Here is a 24,644-nt window from a genome sequence, read left to right on the forward strand (position 1 = left end):
TGGCTAACAGTCCACGTTGTCCAGTAGTCACTACCTCAAACACGAGCTACAAAGAGAAGGAGAGTGAGAAAGAGAGAGAGAGAGAGAGAGAGGGAGAGAGAGGAGAAGGAAAGAGAGAGAGAGAGAGGGAGAGAGAGGAGAAGGAGAGAGAGAGAGGGGGGGCTAAGTAATGTGAAACTGGCACAAATACAAACAAAGGAAAATCTGTGGATGCCCAGTGTTGAACCTTCAGTGAGGTTCTCTTGGGAGAGGGTTTGGAGTGAGCAGTGAAGCCAACAGATGGTAAAGTTTAAGGGGCCCCTCTCTTCCAAAGCTCACATTCACACAGGAAGACTGAGGATCCAAGACTTCGAACAAGACTTTCTGTAGAGCAAACTCTGTCAGGAGCTCATTCACAAATCCACAGTTTCAGACCCAGAGGGGGAAAAAAAGTCAAACTATATTTACCACATTATCAGAAGAATTACTGTGGTTTTGTACATTTTAACACTGTGACTGATAAAACGTGCATTCGACCTTTAGCAGAATTACCATTTCCTGAGGAAAACACACTACATGGTTCAGAATAAAATTTGATGTTGAAGCTCTGCTAAGTTGTCTTATCCAGAGACACAAAGATGTTCCTCAAATAACCGTACGGTGCAGTAATGTTTCCTGTTTTATACACATGAGCTTTGCTATTGTGAGTAGACCTCCAGAGCAGGCAACAGGGTGGAGCTACATTTCCATGACAAAAAAGGTTGATTTTTTTTCTGGGTTTTTTTTTTTGGTTTTGTTTTTTAGCAGCTGCACCTGTGTGCCACCGTTCCACAGACTCAGACACTCTCACAGACAGAGAGGGCTGTGATAGCGGTTCTTGCAGACTGACCTCAGTGGCACATCAGAGAGAGCGAGAGAGAACGGCATTCCACGGCTTTTTATCACACAGGAAACAACTGGTTAAAATCACTCCGGGGCGCCTTTTCCTGCACACTCGCATTTTTGGCCCCTGGCCATCGGCTTGGTTTACATCAGCACTGGTGCAGGCAGGAAGCACATAGGCAGCACTCCTCTGTCCCCTGATCTTACCACCCTCCTGCGTTCTCACCAAACACACACACACACACACACACACACACACACACACATGCACTGACTCACGTTTACCTCTTTCTCTCTCTTAACAAAACACACACACACACACATACTCACATGCTGACTCACATTTGCCTCAATCTGTCTCATAACAAAACACACACACACACACACACACACACACAATCACACGCTGACTCATGTTTATGTCTATCTGTCTCATAACAACACACACACACACACACACACACACACACACACACACAACGCTGTGTCCTCCTCACCTAACACACACATCTCCGCACGCACACACACACACACACACATTAACTAATACCCTCACCCACCCACCCATTATACACACATTTGACTCACATATGCCTCTTTTTCTACTCTCACCAAACACACACACACTGACTCACAAGCACCTGTTTGTTCCTCTTTTCCAAACTTTTCCTCATATTTATATGACTCCTTGGTCATTAACTTCATGAAGACAGGAAAAGGGAGTGGGAGAGGATGGTCTGGTGGTTTTTAGGGGATTACCAACATCCTGGTGGAATGCTGATGAAAAATAAGATGGAGCAGAAGAAAGAGAATGAGGTGTACCCATATCCATATCGTAATATCTGTTTAGGGTTATGGAACACAAAACAAGGCCACCGATAACACATTGTGTTTCGTCAATGTACGGCCCAAAACCAAAACAAAACCTTCCTTAAATAAATTTAAAATATAAATATATGCCCTGTTTCTTATTTAGCTTGGTGTTTCAGTCAAATCAGGACATGGCTCTGGAGTCCAACGGCGTCATCAACATTCCTCGTGCTCAGACGATGAGATAAAACTGTAAACCCCAAAATGTGACGCGGTAAAGCTACGGTGCTCTGCGTGTTTTTTGGAAAACAGTAAGATAGCAATGCATACTTTCACAACCTCCCGGACTTCATGTTCTTGCCACACTCATTCGACCTCTAATCTAATATGAGAACAGTGAAGTGAGACCATCCTAACCTGACCAGATGATATTGGCTGTACATGTCATTCAGAGAGTCACACTCAGAAGTGATCACCAATGACTAAAACTATTCTGTTTTCAGTCCAGGATAACTTACCCACATTCTCTAGGAAGACCAGGACATGCTGCTCCAAGTGTCTCCTAGATCTGACCCAGTAAGTCAGGCAAGATGAACTGTCAGGACCTGGGTGTGAGAGGGTATTTCTAGACCAATCGAATGTGTTTTCATTGATTTTTTTTCCTTCCTTTGGAGCAGTGATTGTGAGATGTTGCGGCCACTGACTGAGGCTCGGTGACGGGTTAGATGACAGGACGTGAAAAGCCAGCTGTTATGTGAGATCTCTTCAGACTGAGCTTAAGAACATGAATGTTTGTCATCTCACAGTACAGCAGAAAATCTCTTTAGCTTCTGCTAACACCTCAAACTGCTCGGCACATAGTAATTTACTCCTTAATTTCATCATGTTTAGTGACTAAACCACTGAAGATGTGACTGAGTAGCCTGTTCAGTTCATTTATCATGCTTCATCGGAATGGTACAAGTCACGGAAGGAGGCGTGGGCACAAGTTCTAATCACAAAAGCATCCTCCTCATCTTTAGCGTTCATGGGTCCTGATTACAGTTGAGGATTACTGTCACACGTCAGTGAGTAAGCTGATGCAACATTGTCAAAGTTTTTTTTTTTTTTTCCCAAACGTTTGAACAGATGCATGAGAGGAGTATTTGACACTCCCCCTCCCCTCTTCCCCTGGGGCTGTTTCAGCTCCTGAGCGTGTGCGTAATTGGCCGTTCCATGACAGACAGAAAAGGTAAAACCTCTGAATGAGCTACGGACCTTCGGAAAATAAATAAATAAATCATTTAAATAAAATTATTATTAAGTCCTTTGTGCTGGTGAATCTTATTTGGCTCCATTCAGTCCCACGTGAATGTGGGCAACTTCAGTCAACCAAACACCATCCGCGCGGTCTATCATTAACAGCATCTAAGAGTGAAACACTCACACTTTGTTAAAACAGTGTCGGAGAGACGAAGGATAAGCCAGAGCTTTTCTTCATGAGAGTGAGTTTATTATACACATGATGACACGTTTATAAGGACTGTGTAGACTACGGTCCCTCAGCTCCTACCCACCCCGTTCATTAAGCGTTGATTCTGCTCTGGTTAAGTGGCCTCTCACTCTATAAACGGAAACACAATAACAGAGCAGGACGACAAAACAGCACAGAATGTCACCGAAGAGCAAAGTTCAGCAGGCCGGAAAAATTACCATATTCAAATGGCATACTATTATCAATTAAAAGTTTTGAGAAGCGACCCAGCTGCCAATGCAATTACAGCTGGTGATATACTCATTGTCTACTCAAAGAAAAGAGTGAGGGAGAAAGAGGGACACACACACACACACACACACACACACACATACATTCTCTCTCTCTCTCGCTCTCTCTCTCTCTCTCTCTCTCTCTCCCTCTCTCTGTAATTACAAAATAAAAGACAAAGTAATTTCTGAGTACCAGGTGATTTCTTTTTGACAAACCCTTAAGATACAGTGCAATTACAGAAACCTGTAATTGTCTCTCCATCACTAATTGGCTATAGCGAGGAGGGATTGTGGATTCCATTGTTAATCTCAGCAAGTATTAAGAAGTCAGAACCGCACTCTTCGCCAATTATACCCAGTACAGTGTTTGGCGGATGGAGAGAGGGAGAAAGAGGAGGAGAAAGCTCCCCCGTCATACAGCCAGCCTCACGACAGATGGCTCTTATTTCTCCCAGGAGTTGGAAGCGTATTTATCATCCTTTATCTGTACTCTCTCTGGACCCTCTGACAAATGTGTCTAACCAATGGAACCCTTTGCAGGAGAAGAGTTCGGTCGAGAAAGTCGCTCTTCGTTCCAAGGGACATCCTCAACAATGAGCAGAACCTTATTTGGCGTAAAAAAAGGGCAGGAGGGTAAAGGTTATGACTAGGGTCCACTTCCTTTGTCTCGGACCACTGCCAGTGGTTCATGGGCAGCAGGTAAACAGTACAGCCGAGGTCATGACCTCGAAGGACTATGACCTCTAGACATGCCTTTTTTCATTTGAGTGTATGATTTTTTTTTTAAAAGAACTTTCTATGACAAGTTATAAAAAAGACACTCCTTTACCTTAGCCTTCAATCACTTCTGTCACCTGTAGCTTGACGTTCAATACGCCTGACTAGGTGACTTCTGAAGGTAATGCTTTTCCATTAATGGAAGGAATAAATAAAGGATGTGACCATCACCTCTGACTCTGCAAGGGGAACCTTCTCAGTCAGATGTTAATACGGGGCCTGACTGGGCAAAGTAGTTTTCTCTTAAAAACCAGCAGAACGGCGCACTGAAGTCATACCATCCAACTTCATTTTTATTCGTCCAGCTGTGTTTGCCATTTTTGTCCTTTGCCCTCCCCATTATTTTTGGCTTTTTCACTTGCATGTACATCTCCAACAGAGACCATTAAAGAGTCTTTTTTCATGCCCAAAAAAAGTGCCCTTGCTTCTTTTTTTTTTGTACAATTATTTTCCAGGCACTAAATATGCACACAGAGCAAAGCTGAATGCCAGACACTTATTTCTCTCTCTCCTTCCTTCCTTTCAATTCTGGCCCAAAGGCGCAAAAGCAGAATGATTTTGCAGGGTGACTGGGGAGTCGTTTTTAGCCCAAACATAATTGGGCCTCTCTCCGGCAATTAAGACGGCGTCCCCGCAAAGATCAAGAACCAAGCGCTGTTCCAAAGTGGCAGGTGTCAAATCGGCCCTCACAGCCAATGAGGTTGCCTGGTGTTGAGTGTGAATGAGTGTTTGGGAAAGTGGAATTATTCAGTGTTGTTCACTGCTGTTTCTTATGACAAAGGAGCCTTTTCCCTCAGTCTAAAAAATACACTGGCACTGAGATGCAGAAATTCAAAACAGAAAAGAGTTCTGAGATCTCTATTTTTTTTTTCATTAACTTTGCTCTAGGTAAACAGACTTAACCCATTAACATGTCACCACAAAAATCGTTATTGTTAAGAAAAATGTATGACACCAATATACTGATAAATGTGACGGGTACATGTACTCTGAATCATGTTCCTACAGCACGATTTGTTTGTCCTTCTCATGCCTGGCAGCAAAAATGGCTTCAACATTCAACAAACACTCATGAAAAATGTCAAACAAAGCCCAGCAGGCTAAGTTCTCACTCCGTGGGGACTGAGAACTGGCCAATTGGCTTTATTTTACCTACATTAGCTACATTACACAGGAAACTTCTGTAAGGTGTACTTCACAGCGAATTTACTGCAAGTGCCGCGGTAAACTATTTATAGTTCATTACGGTTCAATTTACCGTGTGTTTTTTTTTTCACGGTCGCGTATGCAAATTCAATGTTGATTGTCATGCAAATTGTAATTTCTGAAAAGAAAATGTCAAATTTACAGCGTCCCACTGCACAGCCTCCTGTAACAGTTACATAAACTGTAGAATAAAATCTGGAATGAATGAAGTCCCACCCCGAGTCAGTTGCAAGGCTAACAACGGTCATCCTACCGCTGTAAAACAATGAGGCAAGAGTTTAAGTGAAAGATTTGGAGAGAGTTTCATAAGAAATAGCTTGCTGTTGTCTTTGAAGTGTGCTTGATTAGTCATGGGACTAGCACATCTGGCAGACACATAGAGAAATGATATTTTAATGAGAAACATTCAGGCAAGTCACGATTAGGGACACGATACGAACACATACACAGACATACACACACACACACACACACACACATGATAACAGTGGGTACATCATCATAATTTACCCAAGAGCCTTAGCAGCTGTCCACCAATAAAGCAACCAAAAGCAAAAATGCAACAGAGAGTGAAATCAACACAACAACAGAGCTGGATCCATAGTCATGTCCACTGTTTGGCTTAATATATAACAATTCCATTTTTTCCATATTACTTTGGTGAATAAATTTGTCTGACTTTTAATTGAAGGCTTCTCGCTCTAATTATATTCATAGTGATATAGTACTCCGTAGGCATGCTGTTATTTAAGTTCAAGTTCAAGTTTATTTGAACTTGAACTATTATTTAATATCCTTGTATTGCAAACCTTGGTTAATTTAAGGTTAGCTTTTTTTCTTTCTTTTTTTTAGGATTTTGCTTTATTGTTGCATAAATCTGACCTAAGTAAATGCAAATTGTCTATATTAAGCAAGTCCCTTTAGGCTTCTACTATTTAACAAATGGAATTTTACTCATTTTACTTTTTATTTTTCACTTGCACCCACACAAACTTTCCAGCAATTGACTGTAAACAAATCCCCCACCACCACAGAATTTCCCAGGGTGCAGTGTTGACCACAGTAGAATGCCATGAAATAATAAAAACATTCATTTACTGCTAAAACGCAAAGTAAATTTCACGTTTTTCCGGTGCGTGTCCGAGACTCCCCCCTCCTCTCACCTGGTAGAAGTTGGGCCAGAAGGTACTGACAGCCAGCTCCACGTGCCGCCAGGTCTGGAAAGCCGGTCCGGACGAGTTCCACACGGGGAGGCCCAGGGGGCTGTTGTTCTCTTTGATGTAGATGTTGAGTTGGCCTGGGACGGATCCTTCCCGACTAGCGCTGTAGTACTGGAATATGACACAGTGTGTGTCATTTTCCTTCAGCTGTGGCATGTACAATTGGGCCCTCTGACCAGAGAACCTTCCAGAAGTGTTGACCATCATGAAAGCTGAGCCTGCAGCGGAAGACAAAAGCCATTGAGTCCTGTGTCTCCCAGACATATGAAAAACAGGTGGACAAGATATTAAAACCCTCATTTCTATCCTAATTAAGAAATCCCCTTGTTCCCATCTCTTGGTGAGTTGACGATAATAATGATGATGAGCTGCTATGGAAAAAGTTTCTAAAAAATAAAAACATTCTCAGAAAGGCCATAGGAACATTGTAAAGGCCATGTTCAGGATAGAAACATTATTAACATGAAAGACTTCTCATTATTAAAGGCTTAGTTATTATTACAGACTTATCATCTTTCCATGCATTGTGTACTTCTGTACACAATGTACAAGTGCCACTGTCCTGTCCTGGATCATGGCGACTCATCACCATGTACTTTATATCAAAAATACCAGTCAATGTCACGATGACACAAGATCAGACACATCGTACGGGTTTGGTCAGTTCTGCACAAAGAGGATTTGCAAACAGATATTGTGAAAGCGTGCTGATGGCCTGTCGCTGATGCTGTCGGCAACGTGTGAAGGTTCCTCGTGTACAGAGGAAAACCTGTCCAGCTGTGTGTACAGGAAAAGGAACTCCAGGGCTGCCCGCACAAACACACACACACACACGCACACGCACACACTCACACGTACACACACACACACTGTGTGTATTGTTCTGTGCTCTGAAAAAGCCCACCATGCCGAAAGACCAAGGTCTCAGGAAACAGCCATCATTTCCTCTGACCATAGGTAGATGATCGTGCCTGCTCTAGATTCATTTCCGTATGTTGTACCTATGTGAGGTCTGATTACAGCTGTCTCACTGACGAACAAAAGTCTGATTCAACTTACAGCCATGGCTCACCATCAACACTGTTCCTGTCTCACTTCATTTGGAAATGAAAGATAGAAGAGAGGAGGCGTGTATAGTGCGAGAGGTTATCTAGTGTAAATAACGGATGCAAAGCCACGCTCTATGACAAGCCTAATGAGTGAACTGTTTGCTGGACTAACACTGAATGGAAAAAGAGGATGATGAGAATGAGAGAAAAAAAGTTAAAAAGCGGAAATGTGTCTGAGAATGGCTAATGAGTAACCTCAGCTCTGAACACTAATGGCAGGCTTCACGTCTTAAAAACCTGGCTATTGACTTTGGCTCAGTGTGTTGACACAGCTCTGAAAAGGAAGAAAGTGTGAACTCATTGGACAGTCATTTCCACACGTTTAAAGTACCATGTTGGGAGCAGTACAGCTTGGCACACATTCTGTTCTGACATGGGACAATAGGAAGCCCTGGCAGTTGTTCTAACTTGCATTACTGTGCATTCTGCTCAGAGGCAAGAGCTCTGAAATGGATGTGAAAACCAAACTCTTTACAGGAGAACACACAAACAAACACAACACATTCATCTCCTTGACAGCATTTCGTCTGATATTGGAGAAGGATTAGAAACCTGTTTATTTAAGTTGACCATGCAAATGCCAGATTAGTCTGTCACCACAAAAAAACACAACCACAAACAACCGCTGTGACAATTACAGTATTTACACACACACACACGCACACACACATACACTCAGTGTATGCCTTTCAGGGGAAATATATTCATGTACCAATCACACAGCTGCAGGTACAGTCACAGGTGTAATCTAAGACTCTATAAACAACTAATAAATAGCGTCATCAGCGGAGTGACAGATGAAGATCTGAAATGGGTTACGTTGTCTGACAGGGCACAATGCTGACCTGCATAGGTATAGTAAGCCTCACTTCAAATCTAAGTCTAAATCTTCTCTCTCCTGCCATATTCTACTCAAATGGCAGTGTATTGGCTCCTTATGAAATGTCATTAGCAGTAGTCTGCCTTGTCTTTAGTTATACTCCTGTGTCTTGGCCTACAGTGATCTATGTGCAGACATTGCTTTTTATTTGCTATCAGCGGCTTACTTATGAACAAACAACAAATATATGTCACCATATGTCTCAAGGCCCAGAGTGGACGCAGAGGGAGGTCAATCCGAACCCTTCCAATCACTGAAAAGGGGAAAGAAAGAAAAGAAAAAAAGAATTAAGAGGAGCTCTTTAGACTCAAGGTCTTGTGCTTGCTCCATTAAGCTCAGAGTCTGCAGGGTGCACCATGGAAACTTCAAGTACAGAGGAAGGATTAGGGGAAAAACACACGCTCTCTCCCATGTCCAGGGTCCATTTGTCCCTTTGTATTACCATTAAGGGTACTGCCAGAGCTGCAGCACGAGGAAGGGAAATGATCAATAAGTCTTTAAAACCTCCTCAGGAACCAGTGAGGAACAGATCGAAGCCGGGCCCTTGACCCAAACCACTTTTAGGGTTAAGGGCCATTATCGACTAGCTCTCATCAGTCTATTTCAGCTTTATAAAACTCTAATCACTGAGGCTCCGCTGCCTCAGTTTCAAAAGGTAGATGGTTCGAGCAAAGGTTGGAGAGTTTCGTCACTGTGTGTGTGTTTGTGTGCTTTCATGCTTTCTGTATAAATTGTCCCTTAACCCATCTCAAACTCTCGCTCTCTCAATTACCTCCAGAAATTTTTATGTCAAAAAAATTAATTAATAAGGCTCGTTTATTTTTAATTAAATCAGTCTTGACTTTTATGACGCAACATAAAATGCAAAAAGACTGTTAAGGTTATTTTTTTCTTTTTTGATGCCACCATGAAACAAGAAAGAGCCCTTTCACTGAGAGTTCTTACTGTGCCCAAAGAGGCATTTCTTACACTAATTAAATTTTGTGCAAGTTTGCATGTTTAAGACAAGAACGGAGAGATGTATGGGGGGGGGGGCTTCATATGGATGGAAGCTGTCATCGCAGACAGAAACAAACCACCCCAAACCACCCCCCAGACACACTCACACCCCTTCCTCCACACAGTCTGCTTTGTGTTAGTGAAGACAGTTTCTTGACTCTTCCCTGTGCCTGGTCCTCACATGCTCAGGCTTGTTGGCCGTGTAATTACACAGAGAAAGAAGTGCCGCTGGCCGCTCCTGCATCAACCCCAGCCCTCTGTCTGTCATATGAATAAAACAGCGCCTACCCTCAGGCGACACGTTCCGTCTTGCCCAATGTTTTCTTCTCCGTTTTGATGGAAAGTTCAGGGGCTGAGGTGTTAAGTTCCCCTCTGGTTTATCTCATTCATTTCCCCGGCAACGTTATTGTTGATCCTGCTTTAGCCTTGAGCATAGCGTATCTTGTCGTAATTTGATCACTCATAACCATAATAACGGCATTGTTTAAGCGGCTTCGCCTACAGGAGAAAGTCTCCGGAACAGATTTGAAAAAAGAAAAAAAAGAAGAAAAAGGAGTGCAAGCTGGGCGCACTTAACAAGACAAGAGTTCCTTACCTGCTGTGGATGGGAGGGCTGATACGCTGACAGACTGAATAACTTCCTCATCTTCCCTAGCTGTTATGGCTACGGTATCCCCTGCTGCTTTGTGAAATCCTATGCTAACCTGAGTAAATTACAGAGAGTATGACTGGGCCTTGTTCCAATACCCATGTCAACTTGCCTTCTCATTACAGATGTTGAGGAGCATTCGAGATGGGCTGTCCTGCTCCACTGATGTGATTTATGCACTCCTCTAGTGGGCTGTGATTACAGAGGACACAGAACCAGACCTCTGGGTAATTAAATAGCATTAGGCCTTTTTTCCGGCACTTTCTCAGGACAGAGGACACATCTCCTGTGAATGGTGACACAGGGGTGGGTGTAAGAGAAGCCTGATGAAAAGTACGAGGGAGAGAGAGAAAAAAAACAAAAGCACGCAGACCACAAGCAAAAACATAACCGAGGTTCCCATGACCACCGAAGGGCTGGCTTCAGCTATTCTGTCTCACTCTGTTCTCACAAGACAGAAGAGAATGGAAGAACACAGAGGCATTTACAACGACCCTGACCTTCTACGTCCTGAATAAAACGCTAAGACTGAGGACAGTGGTTTTGTTGTCTTCCAAGAGGAGAATTTCGAAGAAGCAGTTGCACCATCAAATAAATCATTCGGTATTGTAGCAGCGTTGAGGTGGCATTCTTTAGTTACTGTAATACATTGCTCACTGCTAGACTTGTTATGAGAATAAGAAAAGAAAAAACTTCAACAACAAGGGAAAATAATCTGTCTTTCATTATTCATTACTTCAGCGCTATTTCAAGCGGCTGACAAAATATTTAAGTAGATTGCTTTTGATATAAATTGTTTTCTAATGTGCTTTCAGGGACTGCATCGTTTATCAACATGTGGGATCCTTCATTTCAATATCTGGCTCGGGAAAAAGTCTGAGAGCTGCCGTCTTTCAAGTGATGCTTTTCCCGTGATCTTCCAACAGAATGTGTGTATCTGTTTACTAGCAGGAAAGAAAGGGAGGGAATGCCATTTGATGGCAGTTCTCCCTCTTACACTTGAAAGACTATGAAAAAAAAACCCTCACACATCAGTTTCCAAGGGATTTCTTTCTTCTTTCATGGCACCTTTATCTTCACCGTTCCTTTGATATTTGTTTTATTTTCATATCCAGGGGAGAAAGAAAGAGACCAGACTGGGCTTGAATCAGCTTTTTGACCTTCTCAGATAGGCATTTGTCCTGTGTGCATATCTGAGGATATGGGAGAATAACAAAAACCCAAGGTCAAATCCGCAGACTGACACTTCAAACTGGAATTCTAAAGTCCTGCATTCAGTTTTACGTGGTTTATTTATTCATTTTTTGGAGTTAGACTGTGAGAGTGACTTTTTATTCATATGTCTGCACTGTAAATGAATATTCACTGGTTCTTATCTGACAAGCTACCATTTAGCAGCTTGGATATGGAATTTTTCAAAAAGCTATAATTTCTTACCATGCAAAAAAGCTAGCATTGCCTTCAGAGACGGCAGTGGGAGCTTCAAGAAGTAGGCTACTTGAGCTTCAGCTGTGAACAGCGATTCTTTTTTTTTTTTTTTTCCAAATAAAACTTGAACACAGTAAAGAAAAATAATACAGAAAATGAGTGACTGCATTTTCAATGGTATTTTGTCCACAGTGTGAAGGAAAAGTTGCTTTGCCTTTCAAAACCTTAAAACCTCTTATATTTCTATGGCTTTCAAGCAGAAACATAAGCAAATAGACAGATAGACAGACAGATAGATAGATATAGATAGATAGATAGATAGATAGATAGATAGATAGATAGATAGATAGATAGATAGATAGATAGATAGATAGATAGACAGATAGATGCACAGACATACAGACAGACTGCATTGTACATTAACCCTTAAATAGCATAAAGTTCTAGAATGGAATTTGATCCTGTCATATAGCCTAAAGTTCTAGAATGAGCTATGATTCCATTACAAAATAAATATATCTTCAAATGGAACTAAAACTTGTGAAGTTTGACCTGTGAACAGGATACTCTTTTGGCAAGCAGAGTACCAAACAGTACTACAATTAAGTGATGAAAATCTGCCTTTCTGTCAGTGTTAATGTGGTACATTCATTTTATAACGCCATCAGCCATTGCTGTATGGGCTTCATGAAGTGGAGATATTTTCTGCTGGTTCTAGAACCCTCTGATAGTCATAAGAGTCTCTAATGGCATGCAACGCATGCAGGAGGAATGCAAAAAACCCGTTGCTTTCTAAAAAGGCAATTATGACTGCATTGAGAATAATGGACTTGGCATTGGTTGCACATTACACACCTGGCATGTGCCATTTTTGTACCTCATTAGACTAACAAAACCATCTTTTTTTCACCCTTCAAATAAAGAAAGCAATCTGGCAGTGATTTGTCTGCTACAAGTATTCTGTCACACACGCACACACACACACACACACACACACAGATCTTCTCAGTACGTCGTTTTTAACAAAAAGCATGTACACATGGTTGATGATGCGACCAGTCACACAGGGGCGTGCCCTCACAGTTCTTCAGCGCCACACTTGTTTGTCACTGCCAGTCCATGGAGCAACAACCCCCTCTCAATATTACCCTTTCATCAGGCTTGGGAGGGGAGGGGTTGGGGGGTATAACAGGGAAAAAAAAGCACAAAGGGCTGTTAGGTGGTGTCATAGTAACAGTAAACCCTGTTCATCATCAGATGGCAAAATGAGAGGCTGCCACAAAGAAGTGACAGCGATATAGGCAGAATGGCATACTGGCACTGCCCAGACTCTTTAGATCAGTGTGCCCGTGTCCGGCAGCCCATCATTAGGCCCATCTGCATGTCACCGGTCTTTTCATAACACCATCCGCAACAATGATCCCACCGACTGTAAGAGCACGCCTGGCCTCCTCATCGGTGTTGGACGTGAACATCTAAGCATTTCATTCTGAACTGAAGGAGATGTCGGATGTTTGTTTTGATTTGCTCTAATAGAGTGTGTAAATGGAGTGTCAACAGAACCTTTTGACAGTGGAGCGCATGCTAGCAGTGGCAGGCTGAGATGAGCTGGATGAGGTGCGCTCTGGGAAAGATAGTTTTTAGAGGAACTGAGGAATATGGATGACTTATCGGTTAATGTTAGAGTTAAGCTCTGAGGTTGTCTGTGGTTAAGACCAACCTGATATCACATGAGCTTTGCTAACACACAGTACTAATGGACACAGTAAGCTCCCTGCACTCAGTGTCCTCTAACTGATCCTACAAAAACTGCTTCAAATACTACACTTTCAGAAGTAACTGATTTGTACAAAAGGGCTAATGATAGCAGTCCTTAAACTAGACATTCTCTCTTCCTCTTCTTCTGTTGGTGGATAACGACAATTCTCTGTTGGAGATTCCTATCAGGAACCTTTTTAGTCTGTTATCCTCACAACCTGTGGGTCTTCTTGATGAGAAAAAACTCGCAGTCAAATTGGCTGTGATGACTTTCGCTTTGGACATAAAAAAAACCCACCCACCAAAAAAGCAATGAGTCAGATGACCTCTGCCCCACCTGACTTCGTTACAGGAAAAACCATCATTAGCTTTGGTTCACACTACACATCACACACACAGACTATACACACAGACACACACGCACGCACACACACACACACACTCATTCACTCTGATGTGACTTTTCTACCACCCTCACATTGCTTAACGCATCCAGTAAAATGTGTCTGTGGCATCGTTGTGTAATTTGCAAACTATTTTGAAAGCATATTATAATGGAATTGTTTTAATGCCCTCTATAATGCACTCAGTGTGGAAATGTTTTTTTTTTCCTCAACAATGTGGTGTTCAGGACCAATTAAGACAAAATGGCTTTTAAAAGCAACTGGAGGGCTGTTGCGTGTGCATTTCCATAAAGGGTAGCGGTCCCCAATTGCACTAACCACACGCTAAATGGTTTGTGTGGTTGTTTTCAGGAAAAAATTAAAGATGCACAGAAAAACGGATAAATGCCATTTCTACCATCTATTAATGTGTCAGGTATCGGCTGTGAATCTGGACTTAAGCTTCTGTGACATTTCTCACACACAGTGAATTAAACACAGATCGGACACATTTCAAAACAATCAAATGCAGGTCATGAGAAACTATTTTTCCCACCTACAAATGAGCAACAATGATTTTCTGAAAGAAAGTAAGAAAGAAAGAAAGAACCGTAAAACTTTGTTCCCCTCTCTTATCTAACTCCCCCCTCCACTCAGAACTAATTCTCTACTGAGCGCCACAGAACTCCTCACGTAAACAAGAATATGCAAAATGTCAGCCTTGATGTCAGGTTAACTGAAGACGTCATGCCAATGCACGTTTTCAGAAGGTGTTATGTACAAAACGCATCACCAGGCGTTAGTGCTGAAACCTTGCTCACTGCAATATTTAAATATTTTAACAGGCTACACGACGGATGAGGGTTAAACCAGCTCTCAGAGCCACTGGGCTGAAAGAAGACAGATGAAAGAAGAGGTGCTGAGAAGACAGCGGCGGTCACAACGTGCGACTGCCTTGTTGGTTTCGTTCCAGCGAACTTGTTATTGCGTGTAAACACCTCCCCACGACCCAGTGCAATCTGTAATGAGATTTTTCTACTTGGGAGGAGACATCAGTTTTCACTTAGCACATGGATCAATGGCTCTCAAAAGACAGAGAAAAGATGTAAAAATGTGTATTGTAATCCAGATTGTTCATCACACATTGGAGAGAGAGAGAGACAGAGAGAGAGAAAAGGTGTCTCCATACTAAAGACCTTATGGGACTGCAGAGCACAGAGGGTTTTGACTTCACTTAGTGAGAAGTCATACTCCTGAGAGATCGTGGTTACTGAGTGTTGCTAAAATCCAATTAAACTCTTTTAAAAAAAATGGGAGAGGAAGAAGAAGAAGCAGAAGAAGATTCAAACTGAAATCACTTATCAGCTTTGTCAGACAGTTGAAATTCAACATGAACTGCATTTGACCTTCAAACCAAGACTGGACCAGTAATGTGGCCGTCCATCTCATAAAACAGCTTCAATCTGTGGCCTACAATTGCTCTAGTAAAACTAGGCTGAATCGATCGCTTCTCGGCCATGCCAGTTCGACAGCTGCCATTATAAATGCACACACCTCGTATTTCCACTAACCAGGAGAAAACACACAGACACATTTGGAGTCGCCCCTTCATCTCCCCCCAGGGGGGAAAAGGCAGTTAATGAACATATTTGTGGGAAATCAGATGGCTGTTGGCTTTCCCCTGTTTTGTAGATGTGCAGTTTAATGATTTAGGCGAGTGTCCTGAGGATGCTTGCAGGGCCCAGTGCTCATGTAACTGGGCCTTGTTGCCTGCGTTTATTGATTAACCTTCACATGCAAAGTACTTTGTAAATTGAAGTTGAGCTTATTGGAAATGGGATTTGCCTAAGACCGGCTGATCAAGGGACAGCATGCATGCACAGGATGGGGCCAGGTAGGCCGGGGGAGGGGTCTGTTTGCCTGAGGGTGCTGATGGGTAATTGCGTATAGGCTCTTTTCGATATGCACCCCCCGGTGTGTAAATAAAAACAGGGACGGGAACGTCCTCAGGCCAGTGTGATAACCTTGATGTCAGAGGCTTGCGGCCAGGTTTCCTTCCTGACCTTTACCGCGTGTTGGCTAAATAAAAGTTACACTGTCGCTGGATGCTCAGAAAATGAAACCATGAGAAAGAGATTTGGTTCAGAAGAAAACAAAGTTTGGTTCATAAGTATTCATGGGATACCAGAGAGAGCAGGAAAGTAGAAAAGATTAAAAAAAAAAAAAACTCTTTTTTTTTTTAAATTATAATTGCTCTTGGATTTGAGTGCAACTTAGCAATTTGAAACCGTATGTTCAGAATAATGAGCAACTTTTCTATAAACCAGTTTAGTTTTTTTCTGCCTTTAATTGGGTTGATAAAAGTCAAAAGACTCTAATTGGCTGAAACATATTCTTGCCAACAAGTAGAATAATCTGTTCTGTGATTTGCTTAAGCTCATGTCTCAAACACGCATCAGCCAATGGTGTTCCAGCTGGCACGCTGGGGAGGGCCCAGCCCATTCTTGGAAGACAGCTGCAACACTGAACCTTTGATTGGCTGGCTTTCTAAGCCCTCTTTATGGAAATGCTCTGATGGAATTCTGGGACGGTTCCCCGGCCTGGCGGAGGTCCACGGCTTACGGGAGCACCTGTGGCGCTGGCATTAACTGGGCAGGCAGCTGTCCCAGTGCCATCCTCAGGTCCAGTCACCCCCGGCAATGCCAAGCCAAGCACTCCCACCATGTACCCGCACGGTTTATTCGAGACCTTGGCGTCATGTGCTTGCTATGCCCTGAACCGCCTGCATGTCATGGAAAAGTCGCCACGTTGTCCACGCCACTCGTTTTCCCTCCCATTCAATGCCAGGCCTGTGGAGCTCACTGTCAAACACATTAGCAGTGCAAATGAGGCAGGAGACCTTGACTGACGAATTAACACAGAGCACCCTGAGTAAAGCACCCCTGAACAGCTCCGTTTCCCCAACACAATGCCACTGTTCACTGGCTGCTTTTAGCACAAATCTGGAATGATCTGGAGGGAAGCATGAGGTAGAGGACGACAATGATTGTGCGCAATCTGTCTGTGATGCTATCTCACAACATTTCCTGCACAAAACCTACTTAGAGCACAGGAAACCTCACTCAATGGGACCTTGATAAAGGCTCTCCAGAAAAAGGCTATTTAATCCAAAGATTAAAAAAAAAATTACTCAGATAGACACACTGAGAAACCAAAATCAGATTAACAGCCAATTATAGGTTTTCATTTTGACTTCAATGTTTTTAAATCTTACTTTAGGTAAATATAGAAAACACCACACTGCTCCTTTGCCATGGTAACACGTCAGGTCCTTCGCTGTTTAAAGGGTAATTTTGGATTTCTGTTATAGAGCAGCAGACTTTCTTGCATTCTTTCTAAAGCAATTGTAAGATGTTTGATTACATTTGCATAAGGGATTGTATCAACGATTTTTGTGACACAATTTTAAAAACCTGCTTTCTTAATTAACTTCTCTTTACTGCAACAGTTGTTTATGAACTGCATTTGTCTCTCTCTCTCTCTCACGTACACACACACACACACACACACACACACTCACTCACCCACTAACTCCAATAGCAGTATAATAAACAGAAGAACATCAGGTCTTTCTCTCTGAGATTGTGTTTAAACATGATGACCCTGGTAGACAGTTTAAACGATCTCTCCATGCAGGTTGAGGCAGGGTGGTGGATCAAGCCTGTCTTTGACATGGAACATATCAACCAGAACACTCTCTGTGTCATTTTCAGCAAGAGCTGATTATCTCAGCTCATTTGGCCCTGAATTTCTCTCTCTCTCTTTTTTTTTTTCCTCTAATGACACATAGTGAAGTGCAGACAAATGGAACAAAAATGTAAATTCACTGTTCTTTCCATTAAGAGCAAAACACAATCCAAGCCAGTCCATATACATGTGACCAAAGATGAGAGCCTTCCAGTGGGAGAAGAAGCCCTTGTTCACATCACCACTCTGTATCGACTCATTTTAGCTCAGGGGACATGTGTGAAGAGTCCAACACTAATCAAAGTCCATAGGGTTTGGTGCGCGTGGTGGGGTACAGAGTGTAGGGTACGGCTGTAATTTGCCGTAATGACTATACTATTCATTATTCTGACTGCTTTCAGGTCCCGAACTTTCAAATCATTACTGCTCCGGATGTCAGGATAAGGGGCTCCACTTTATACCCCCACCCTGCCTCCACCTTCCTCTCTCTCTCACACACACACACACGTACACACACATGCACACTCTCACACAGAGAGACAGAGAGAAATGTCACCAAGAAGACCAAGAAGTCTGCTAATAAACTTTCTGCAGTGGTCGTGTAGAGGGAAGGAGAGTGCATTCTGAAACTGACAATGAGGACGTACTGCCCTCCCGTCTCCCTCTCCACTGAGTTTTGTGATTTTTTTCTCTTCCTTCCTTTTTCTCTCCATGTAATCTTTTTTTTTCCCTCAGATTTTAACGGGAAGAGAAATGTAAGTTTCAGCAATTGCCTTGTTCCTTCGAGTTGTAGGCCTAGCCTAGATCCTCTTCCACGGATGTATATCTGGTCCTAGTTCCCCTTCCACACATATATGCGTATGTATGCATATGTGTGTGTGTGTGTGTGTATACGTGTGTATATACAGTATATTTATTTTTATATATGGTCCTTGTTTTTTTTTACTGACAAATCACCTGAGTGTGTGACAACAGTATAAAAATTCACAGAACTACAAAGCTGCACTCATTGCATCGGATACTTTTAGAATGATCAAAAACTCCTGGAAGTCCACTGTTTGAGTGTCAGTGATTTTAGAAGCATGACTGAGACTACAAATGGTTTGATCAGAGTGTTCAGCCAATCATTTATCGAGCCGTACAACTACTCAATCCTAATAAGACAAAGATAACCGCGTTATAATTTTAGGCATAATAAGAACATAAAACACAAAGCCATGTAAAAATCTTTACGAGGCAAAGAGACAGACAGATGACAGCTATTACCGCTCTGAGTTCACATAATTCTCAGACTAAACAGAGATGCAAAATTGGCTGGAGGAAAAAAAAGAGTTCTCGAGATTAGGAACATCATAATTTGGTAGCTCTTCATGTCTGTGACTCGTACGAAGAAAACTAGGGGCAATTTACTTCCTTTTGTGTGTTAGTAGCCCATCACATGCAATTTGTGTATGAGTCAATTCTCCGCAATTTTCTGAGAGTTTTTTTTCCCCCTTTTCTTCTTTCTTTTCCTTTTCCTTTTTCTTTTTCAAATATTTAATCTTCTGACATGTTTCTCCTCGTCCAGGTGTCCCATAACCATCCATGTGTCCTTCGTCTTACTTCTAAGAGCATCCGTGGATTGTGCAGACGCTGCCTTTTGCCAAGCTTCTGGAAACTACCATCTGCTTCCTATGAGGAACTAGAAGCTTGGCTCTAGTCAAAACAAGGGGAGAGAGTGGAGGAGGAGCATTGCTGAATTGGTACACAATAGTAGTAGTGCGTGTTTCCTCTTACCCCCTGGGGATTTTTTTTTTCCTGAGTATCCTCAGCAGCCCTGCCCTTGTTTATACTGTAACTGCTGCCTGGAGGAGATCATCTAATGGACGTGCGAAGTCTTGGCAGTGGCATGAAACTTACTCCTGAACTACGACATGCATCATGTTGTTCTTTCTGCCTGAGGGCAAACTAATGTCTCACCAAACCTGTTGTCCTTAGACCATGATTAAATCACACAGAACAAAACCAGCAGTGATATCCTTGCCCATCTTTTCCTCAGGTTTTTCTCTTTCAAATACAGGTTAGTCACATTAATAGACAAGTCTTCTTCACTCTCTTAAACCAGTTGATGTTTATTATGGAGAGAGAGTGAGGGTGTGCGTATAGTTTGGTTGACATGATTTGTCCCCGCTTAGGTCATTCATTGAAATCTGTAGTATTTCTGTAGAAACTGGTTGTGGTTAACATCAATTTTCTGTGTAACTGGTTTTGTGCACAGCCTATTACAAACTTTGACCTACGTTCATCACATTTTTCATTTTGGAAACTGTGCGTCATGATTTGTTCCCTTGGCAATATCAGGCATGCAGTATATAGGACCCAGGGGTAAGAGATCATGAAAACTCACGAAAACGTTACTCTCGAATCAAGTCATTCAGCTCACAAATGAGCAAATCTCCACTTCCCAGTGTGAAAAAAAAATCAATAAGCAAACACTTCCATTTAGTTTTAATCCTCTAAAAGTGTCCCATCCCATCTTCTCCTTTTGGCTCCTGACTCTAGGGCCAAAGCAGCCATGGCTTACTCTCCCCCTCTCATCTACTCCCTGCCCGGTTTCACCTTCATCCCGTGTCCTTCCACAGGAAATCTCAGCATTTTTCGCTGATTTGATTTCAAATTTGATTTGATTCCTGACATCCTTTCAACGCACTGGCCCTCTCCTCTCCTCTCCCCTATTCTGCTCCCTTCTCCTTTCCTCTACCCTTCCTCTGTCCTTCCTAAGTGGATCACTTTTAATGTGGGAGACTACAAGAACGCACAAACTTGAGTCTCTCCCACCAAGACAGAACAACAGACGCTCTTTCTCTCTCTCTCTCTCTCTCACACACACACACACACACTTAAAAATAGGTGAAGCTGTAAAGCCGGGGGGGAAAAAGAGAGAAGAAGAGGTATAATTGAAAGTCCTGTTCTTTTCATCCGTCTGGTTTTCTTTGATTTGTTCGATTTAGCCTGGCGATAATGAGATGCTTCTCTGTGCCATGCCACAGTCACAGTCCCTTTCCTTTGAGCTGCCAGACATTCGTGCTTTTGTTTTTCTTTTTTTCCCTTCCTCCACGGATGTACTTTCAACTCCCTCTTCGAATCCATCATTGTCTTATTAAGTGCTAAACGTGAAATTATAGGCGCTAATTGAGTCGCGGCAAGGTAAGCGATGTCTGTGATTTCTGAGGGGCCAGATGCAGCGACAGACCTGGCCGGAAAACTGTCTTGTTACCGAGTGGTGATGAAAGACTTGCTATTCCAGTGTACACTGATTACTATTAAAACAATTTGACTTTTCAAAGCCATTCCGAATAATTGTCTCAAGTGGTTTCTCCTTCAGAAAAGCAGGCAGCATGATGAAGGAGGAGAGCAAGGAGTCAGCTCAGGTGTGGTGCTGTTCATCTATAGTGTAATTATAAGACACAAGCCTTGGAATAACAATGTCTATACAAGGCCATTCACCAGCAGGCAAGCAGAATGTGTTCATTTAGACTGTCACTAGCAGTCTTCATACAAGAACAACCCGCAGAGATCCACTCACAGATAAGCACAGATAGGCAAGCATTCACACAAAGATATACAGAGAGACAGAGAGAGAGAGAGAGAGACAGAGAAGAAGCAAGAGAGTGAATAAAAATCATGTAGAGAATGCTGTATGAGCCATTTTCCCCCTAAAACTATTATCTATTTTAATTAATTGCAAAAAAAAACAAACACATTTGTAACTTAATTTATATGTTTATTCAAACATTTATTCAAACATTTATTTGTAACTGTAAATGTCTTAATACATTACTGTTTCGCTGTTTTTGTTTGTATGTCTCTGAGAAAGCATGAGGAGCTGGGTCACAGCCTTTGTTCCCACAGCGTGTCACACAGTCACTGCCATTCATGTGAGTTCAGAGAAAACGTGACCCTGCAACAAATGAGCACTAAAACAGAGCGGCCGTATTCCCAGCTGCCCAGAGCTCTGCCCAGTCAAGCACCACAGTCTTTCACCCCCTCCTCCCCCCTTCCACCTCCAGTCTTATCGTAAGAGGCAACCTCTCAGGCCGGGATAGCGTTCAACCGTAACGCGGAGCACGAGGGAAAAATGAAACCAGCTTGCTCGTGAAGAAGTCACGAGGCCATGTGCAGTGCTGATGGAAGTAAATTGATAATCTGACACTGAAAGTCTAACTGGCTATTTTAATTAACATGGTGGCGAAAGAGAGAGAGAGAGAGAGAGAGAGAGCGATCAGTAATGTTGGGAGCTGAACATTTTGGTTGTGCTCCTGCGGTGTGTATTACTCTAGGCTGTAATTTGCCAGGTGCCGATGAAATTGAACAAGCCACTGCTGGTGAGCTCCATTTTACCCAGCAGAAGGAGGTACAAACGGGATGCGCAAACTGGAAAATCACACAAATTTGACGCCACTCACAAGGGCCACCGGCAACATGGCACAAAGCCACTCCATAAACACACAGCCCTGGGTTTTTGTCTCGCAGTCAATTTAAACAATTTCTGATACCCTGCAGATTTTAAGAAAAAAAGGTTTGGTATTGTTTTGAGGGGTTTTTTTCCTCCACTGAAACCCTGTGCAAATCGTAATGGAAACAGTTCCATTATTTTGTCAAAAATCAAAAGACCTAAGTAATATTATATCAGAATAAGAATATTTAAAATAGGCTTAGCACATCAAGATTTCCCTGATTTTGTGAAATAACTTTGACTCAAGGTTGAGTGTATTGAAAGCAGCTCCCAGCGTATCTCTGCTTTCAGACACTAAGTGGCTGCATTGGAGGCCAACGTGGGCCTCAGAGAGAGAGAGAGAGAGAGTGAAAACATCTGGGGGAGTAGCGACAGGGTGTGTCCCGCAGGGCTGGGTGTACCTTATCGCCATGGAGATTTACAGGAAACAGGAAAGTGTGTTTTACCATTTGGACAAACAGCCCTTTTCATCAGTGCCAGGGGGTCATCTGTGCATTATGGGTCCAAAGGATGATTCGGGGGGGGGGGGGGTTTGACTTCACCCTAAAGTCACGCATTCTGAAGTCAGTGTATGGAATGATCTCAGTATGTATATTCAGTTCACTAAATTACCTTGTATTTCAGTTCACAGCTTTGGGCAGCATCATGTGACACTAAGGTCAAAGGGCCTGGAGAGTGCATTTTTTTCTCTTTTCCTTGTGCATTACCTCTCCCACAGTACACTCCTCACACAAAGACACACAAACATATGCACACACACTCACACACACACAAACACTGACACAGTTTACCCTGGGGTCCACATCCAATCAAAACACTGCCCCACCTTTCTCTTTCCTCAGGTAACATACCTCTCACTGACGGGGAACCAGGCCCCAGTGACACAGGTCTCTGGCGGCCTGCTCAAGGTGTCTTCTATAAGTCTACACGACTCTCCACATTCTGAGAGCAGTCTTAGCTGTCTCCAAAGGTCATACAGTCCCCTCTCTGTGCTGTGTTGGCTAACACAGACAGAGAATGACCCAGCATAACCAAACGGGGTGACTTTCACGCAATGTTACAGAGAGAGAGAGAGATACTCAGATGACAACTTGGCACGAGACAGACGTGGTGAAAAAAATAAATAAAAATGTTGCTGTGTTGAAACGGGTACACCACAGCCGGCCAAGGCGCAGTTAGGGGGCACAGGATCCCACTGGGAGCTCATCGCATTATCTGAGTTTGTTTGTGTAAATTAGTGGGTTGGGTTTTAATTACTGCCATGTGTCTGCCGATAGGTGGCTTTGTAATCAAAGGGCCATCCCCGTGGCAACAGAGTCAATTAATCCTCTTTCCCCCTTGATAGACAGACACTCGTTTTTTTTTCCAAAGGTTCAGTGTGATACAAGCGGTTCACACACTCATGCAAACCCACAGATAACGTGCTCTGACATGGGAAATTAACCCAGAGTTCCCAGCAGCCAACGAAAAAATGGACTCGCAAATAGGTTTTTAATGTGATGAGCCAAAGCAAATGATGCAGTGTTTGGGTACATTCGCCCCAGGATAGATAACTCAATGTAATCCTTATTAGATGACGGAGGGAAAAAAACTGTCATAGTTATGCATATTTGATCAAAAACGAGCAAAAAGTGAACAAAGTCCCAGAGTCCTCCATTAGAATCACATCCAACAGGGTCTGCTCCAGAAGAAAAAAAAAGAAAAGAAAAGAAAATCATTTAAGGAGCCACTGTGCATCAATCAATCTCTCTCTGGAGTAAAAAAAAAATTAAGAATCAATTTGGCTGAGTGAACAGATCAAGTGTGACTCAGACAGTTGAGTGACTGGGAAAACTAATGAACCGAACAAGGTTTTTTCTGTGTCACCTCTCACTGCTGCGGCTTACAGGCCCATGAACTAGATCCAGCTGCATTGGGGGGGGGGGGGGGGATTGAAGCCTGCAATCAACACAGGACATGGGGATAAACAAGGACGCACACTGCCCTCCACATAACAATTAAGGAAAGGCCCAATGAGGTGGGAAAAACCAACACTGGTAAACAGGGACATGGTCCAACATTACATAAGACCTTGGTAAGCACTTTTTGGGGCGAGGAGACAACGGGCTTTGTTTAATTTCTGTTGTTTTAGGAGAAATTTCGATGAAGTTCAACATGACTGAAATAGAGATCGGTGACTAGCTGGGATAATAAAATACTTCAGCATCAGTTTTGTCCTTTTATTCTTTCAAGATTGTTTTTCATATAATCCAACCTACCATGAACCTCCTCTTTGACTCTGTTCACCAAAAACTGGCCCGAAAAAACAGTGCTATCCTTCTGCTCATAATTGAGATGTAATGCAAAGATCACATGATTTGGAGTGATTCCATCTGTATTCATAACCTGTCCCATTTCTCTGGCTTCAGCTGTGATAGCGTCTCCCACTCAGACCAGAATAATCTAATATCGTAAACAGCACCATTAATGTGCCAGACGTCAGACAAGCAAACCAAGCATCTTAAACTACACAGAGAGAGAAAACCCCCCACTAAAAATAAACCCCCCATGTCTAAACAACACGATGATCCACTATG

The 24,644-nt window shown here is 42.7% G+C and overlaps 1 protein-coding gene across 1 annotated transcript in view; it reads right to left on the minus strand.

Annotated features, from left to right (window-relative positions):
- Positions 1–24,644, minus strand: part of LOC115806363 (receptor-type tyrosine-protein phosphatase mu-like) — a 141,980-nt gene that overhangs the window by 110,157 nt on the left and 7,179 nt on the right. The window contains exons 2-3 of the mRNA XM_030767037.1: positions 6,564–6,838; positions 1–46 (exon numbers count right to left, since the gene is read on the minus strand). The exon at positions 1–46 is cut by the window's left edge and continues 33 nt beyond it. Coding sequence (XP_030622897.1) covers positions 1–46; positions 6,564–6,827 — 310 coding nt within the window. The 5' untranslated portion in view covers positions 6,828–6,838. The remainder of the gene's footprint in view (positions 47–6,563; positions 6,839–24,644) is intronic.

This window comes from Chanos chanos, chromosome 3 (genome assembly GCF_902362185.1).
Source record: "Chanos chanos chromosome 3, fChaCha1.1, whole genome shotgun sequence".
Classification (NCBI taxonomy): Eukaryota; Metazoa; Chordata; class Actinopteri; order Gonorynchiformes; family Chanidae; genus Chanos; species Chanos chanos.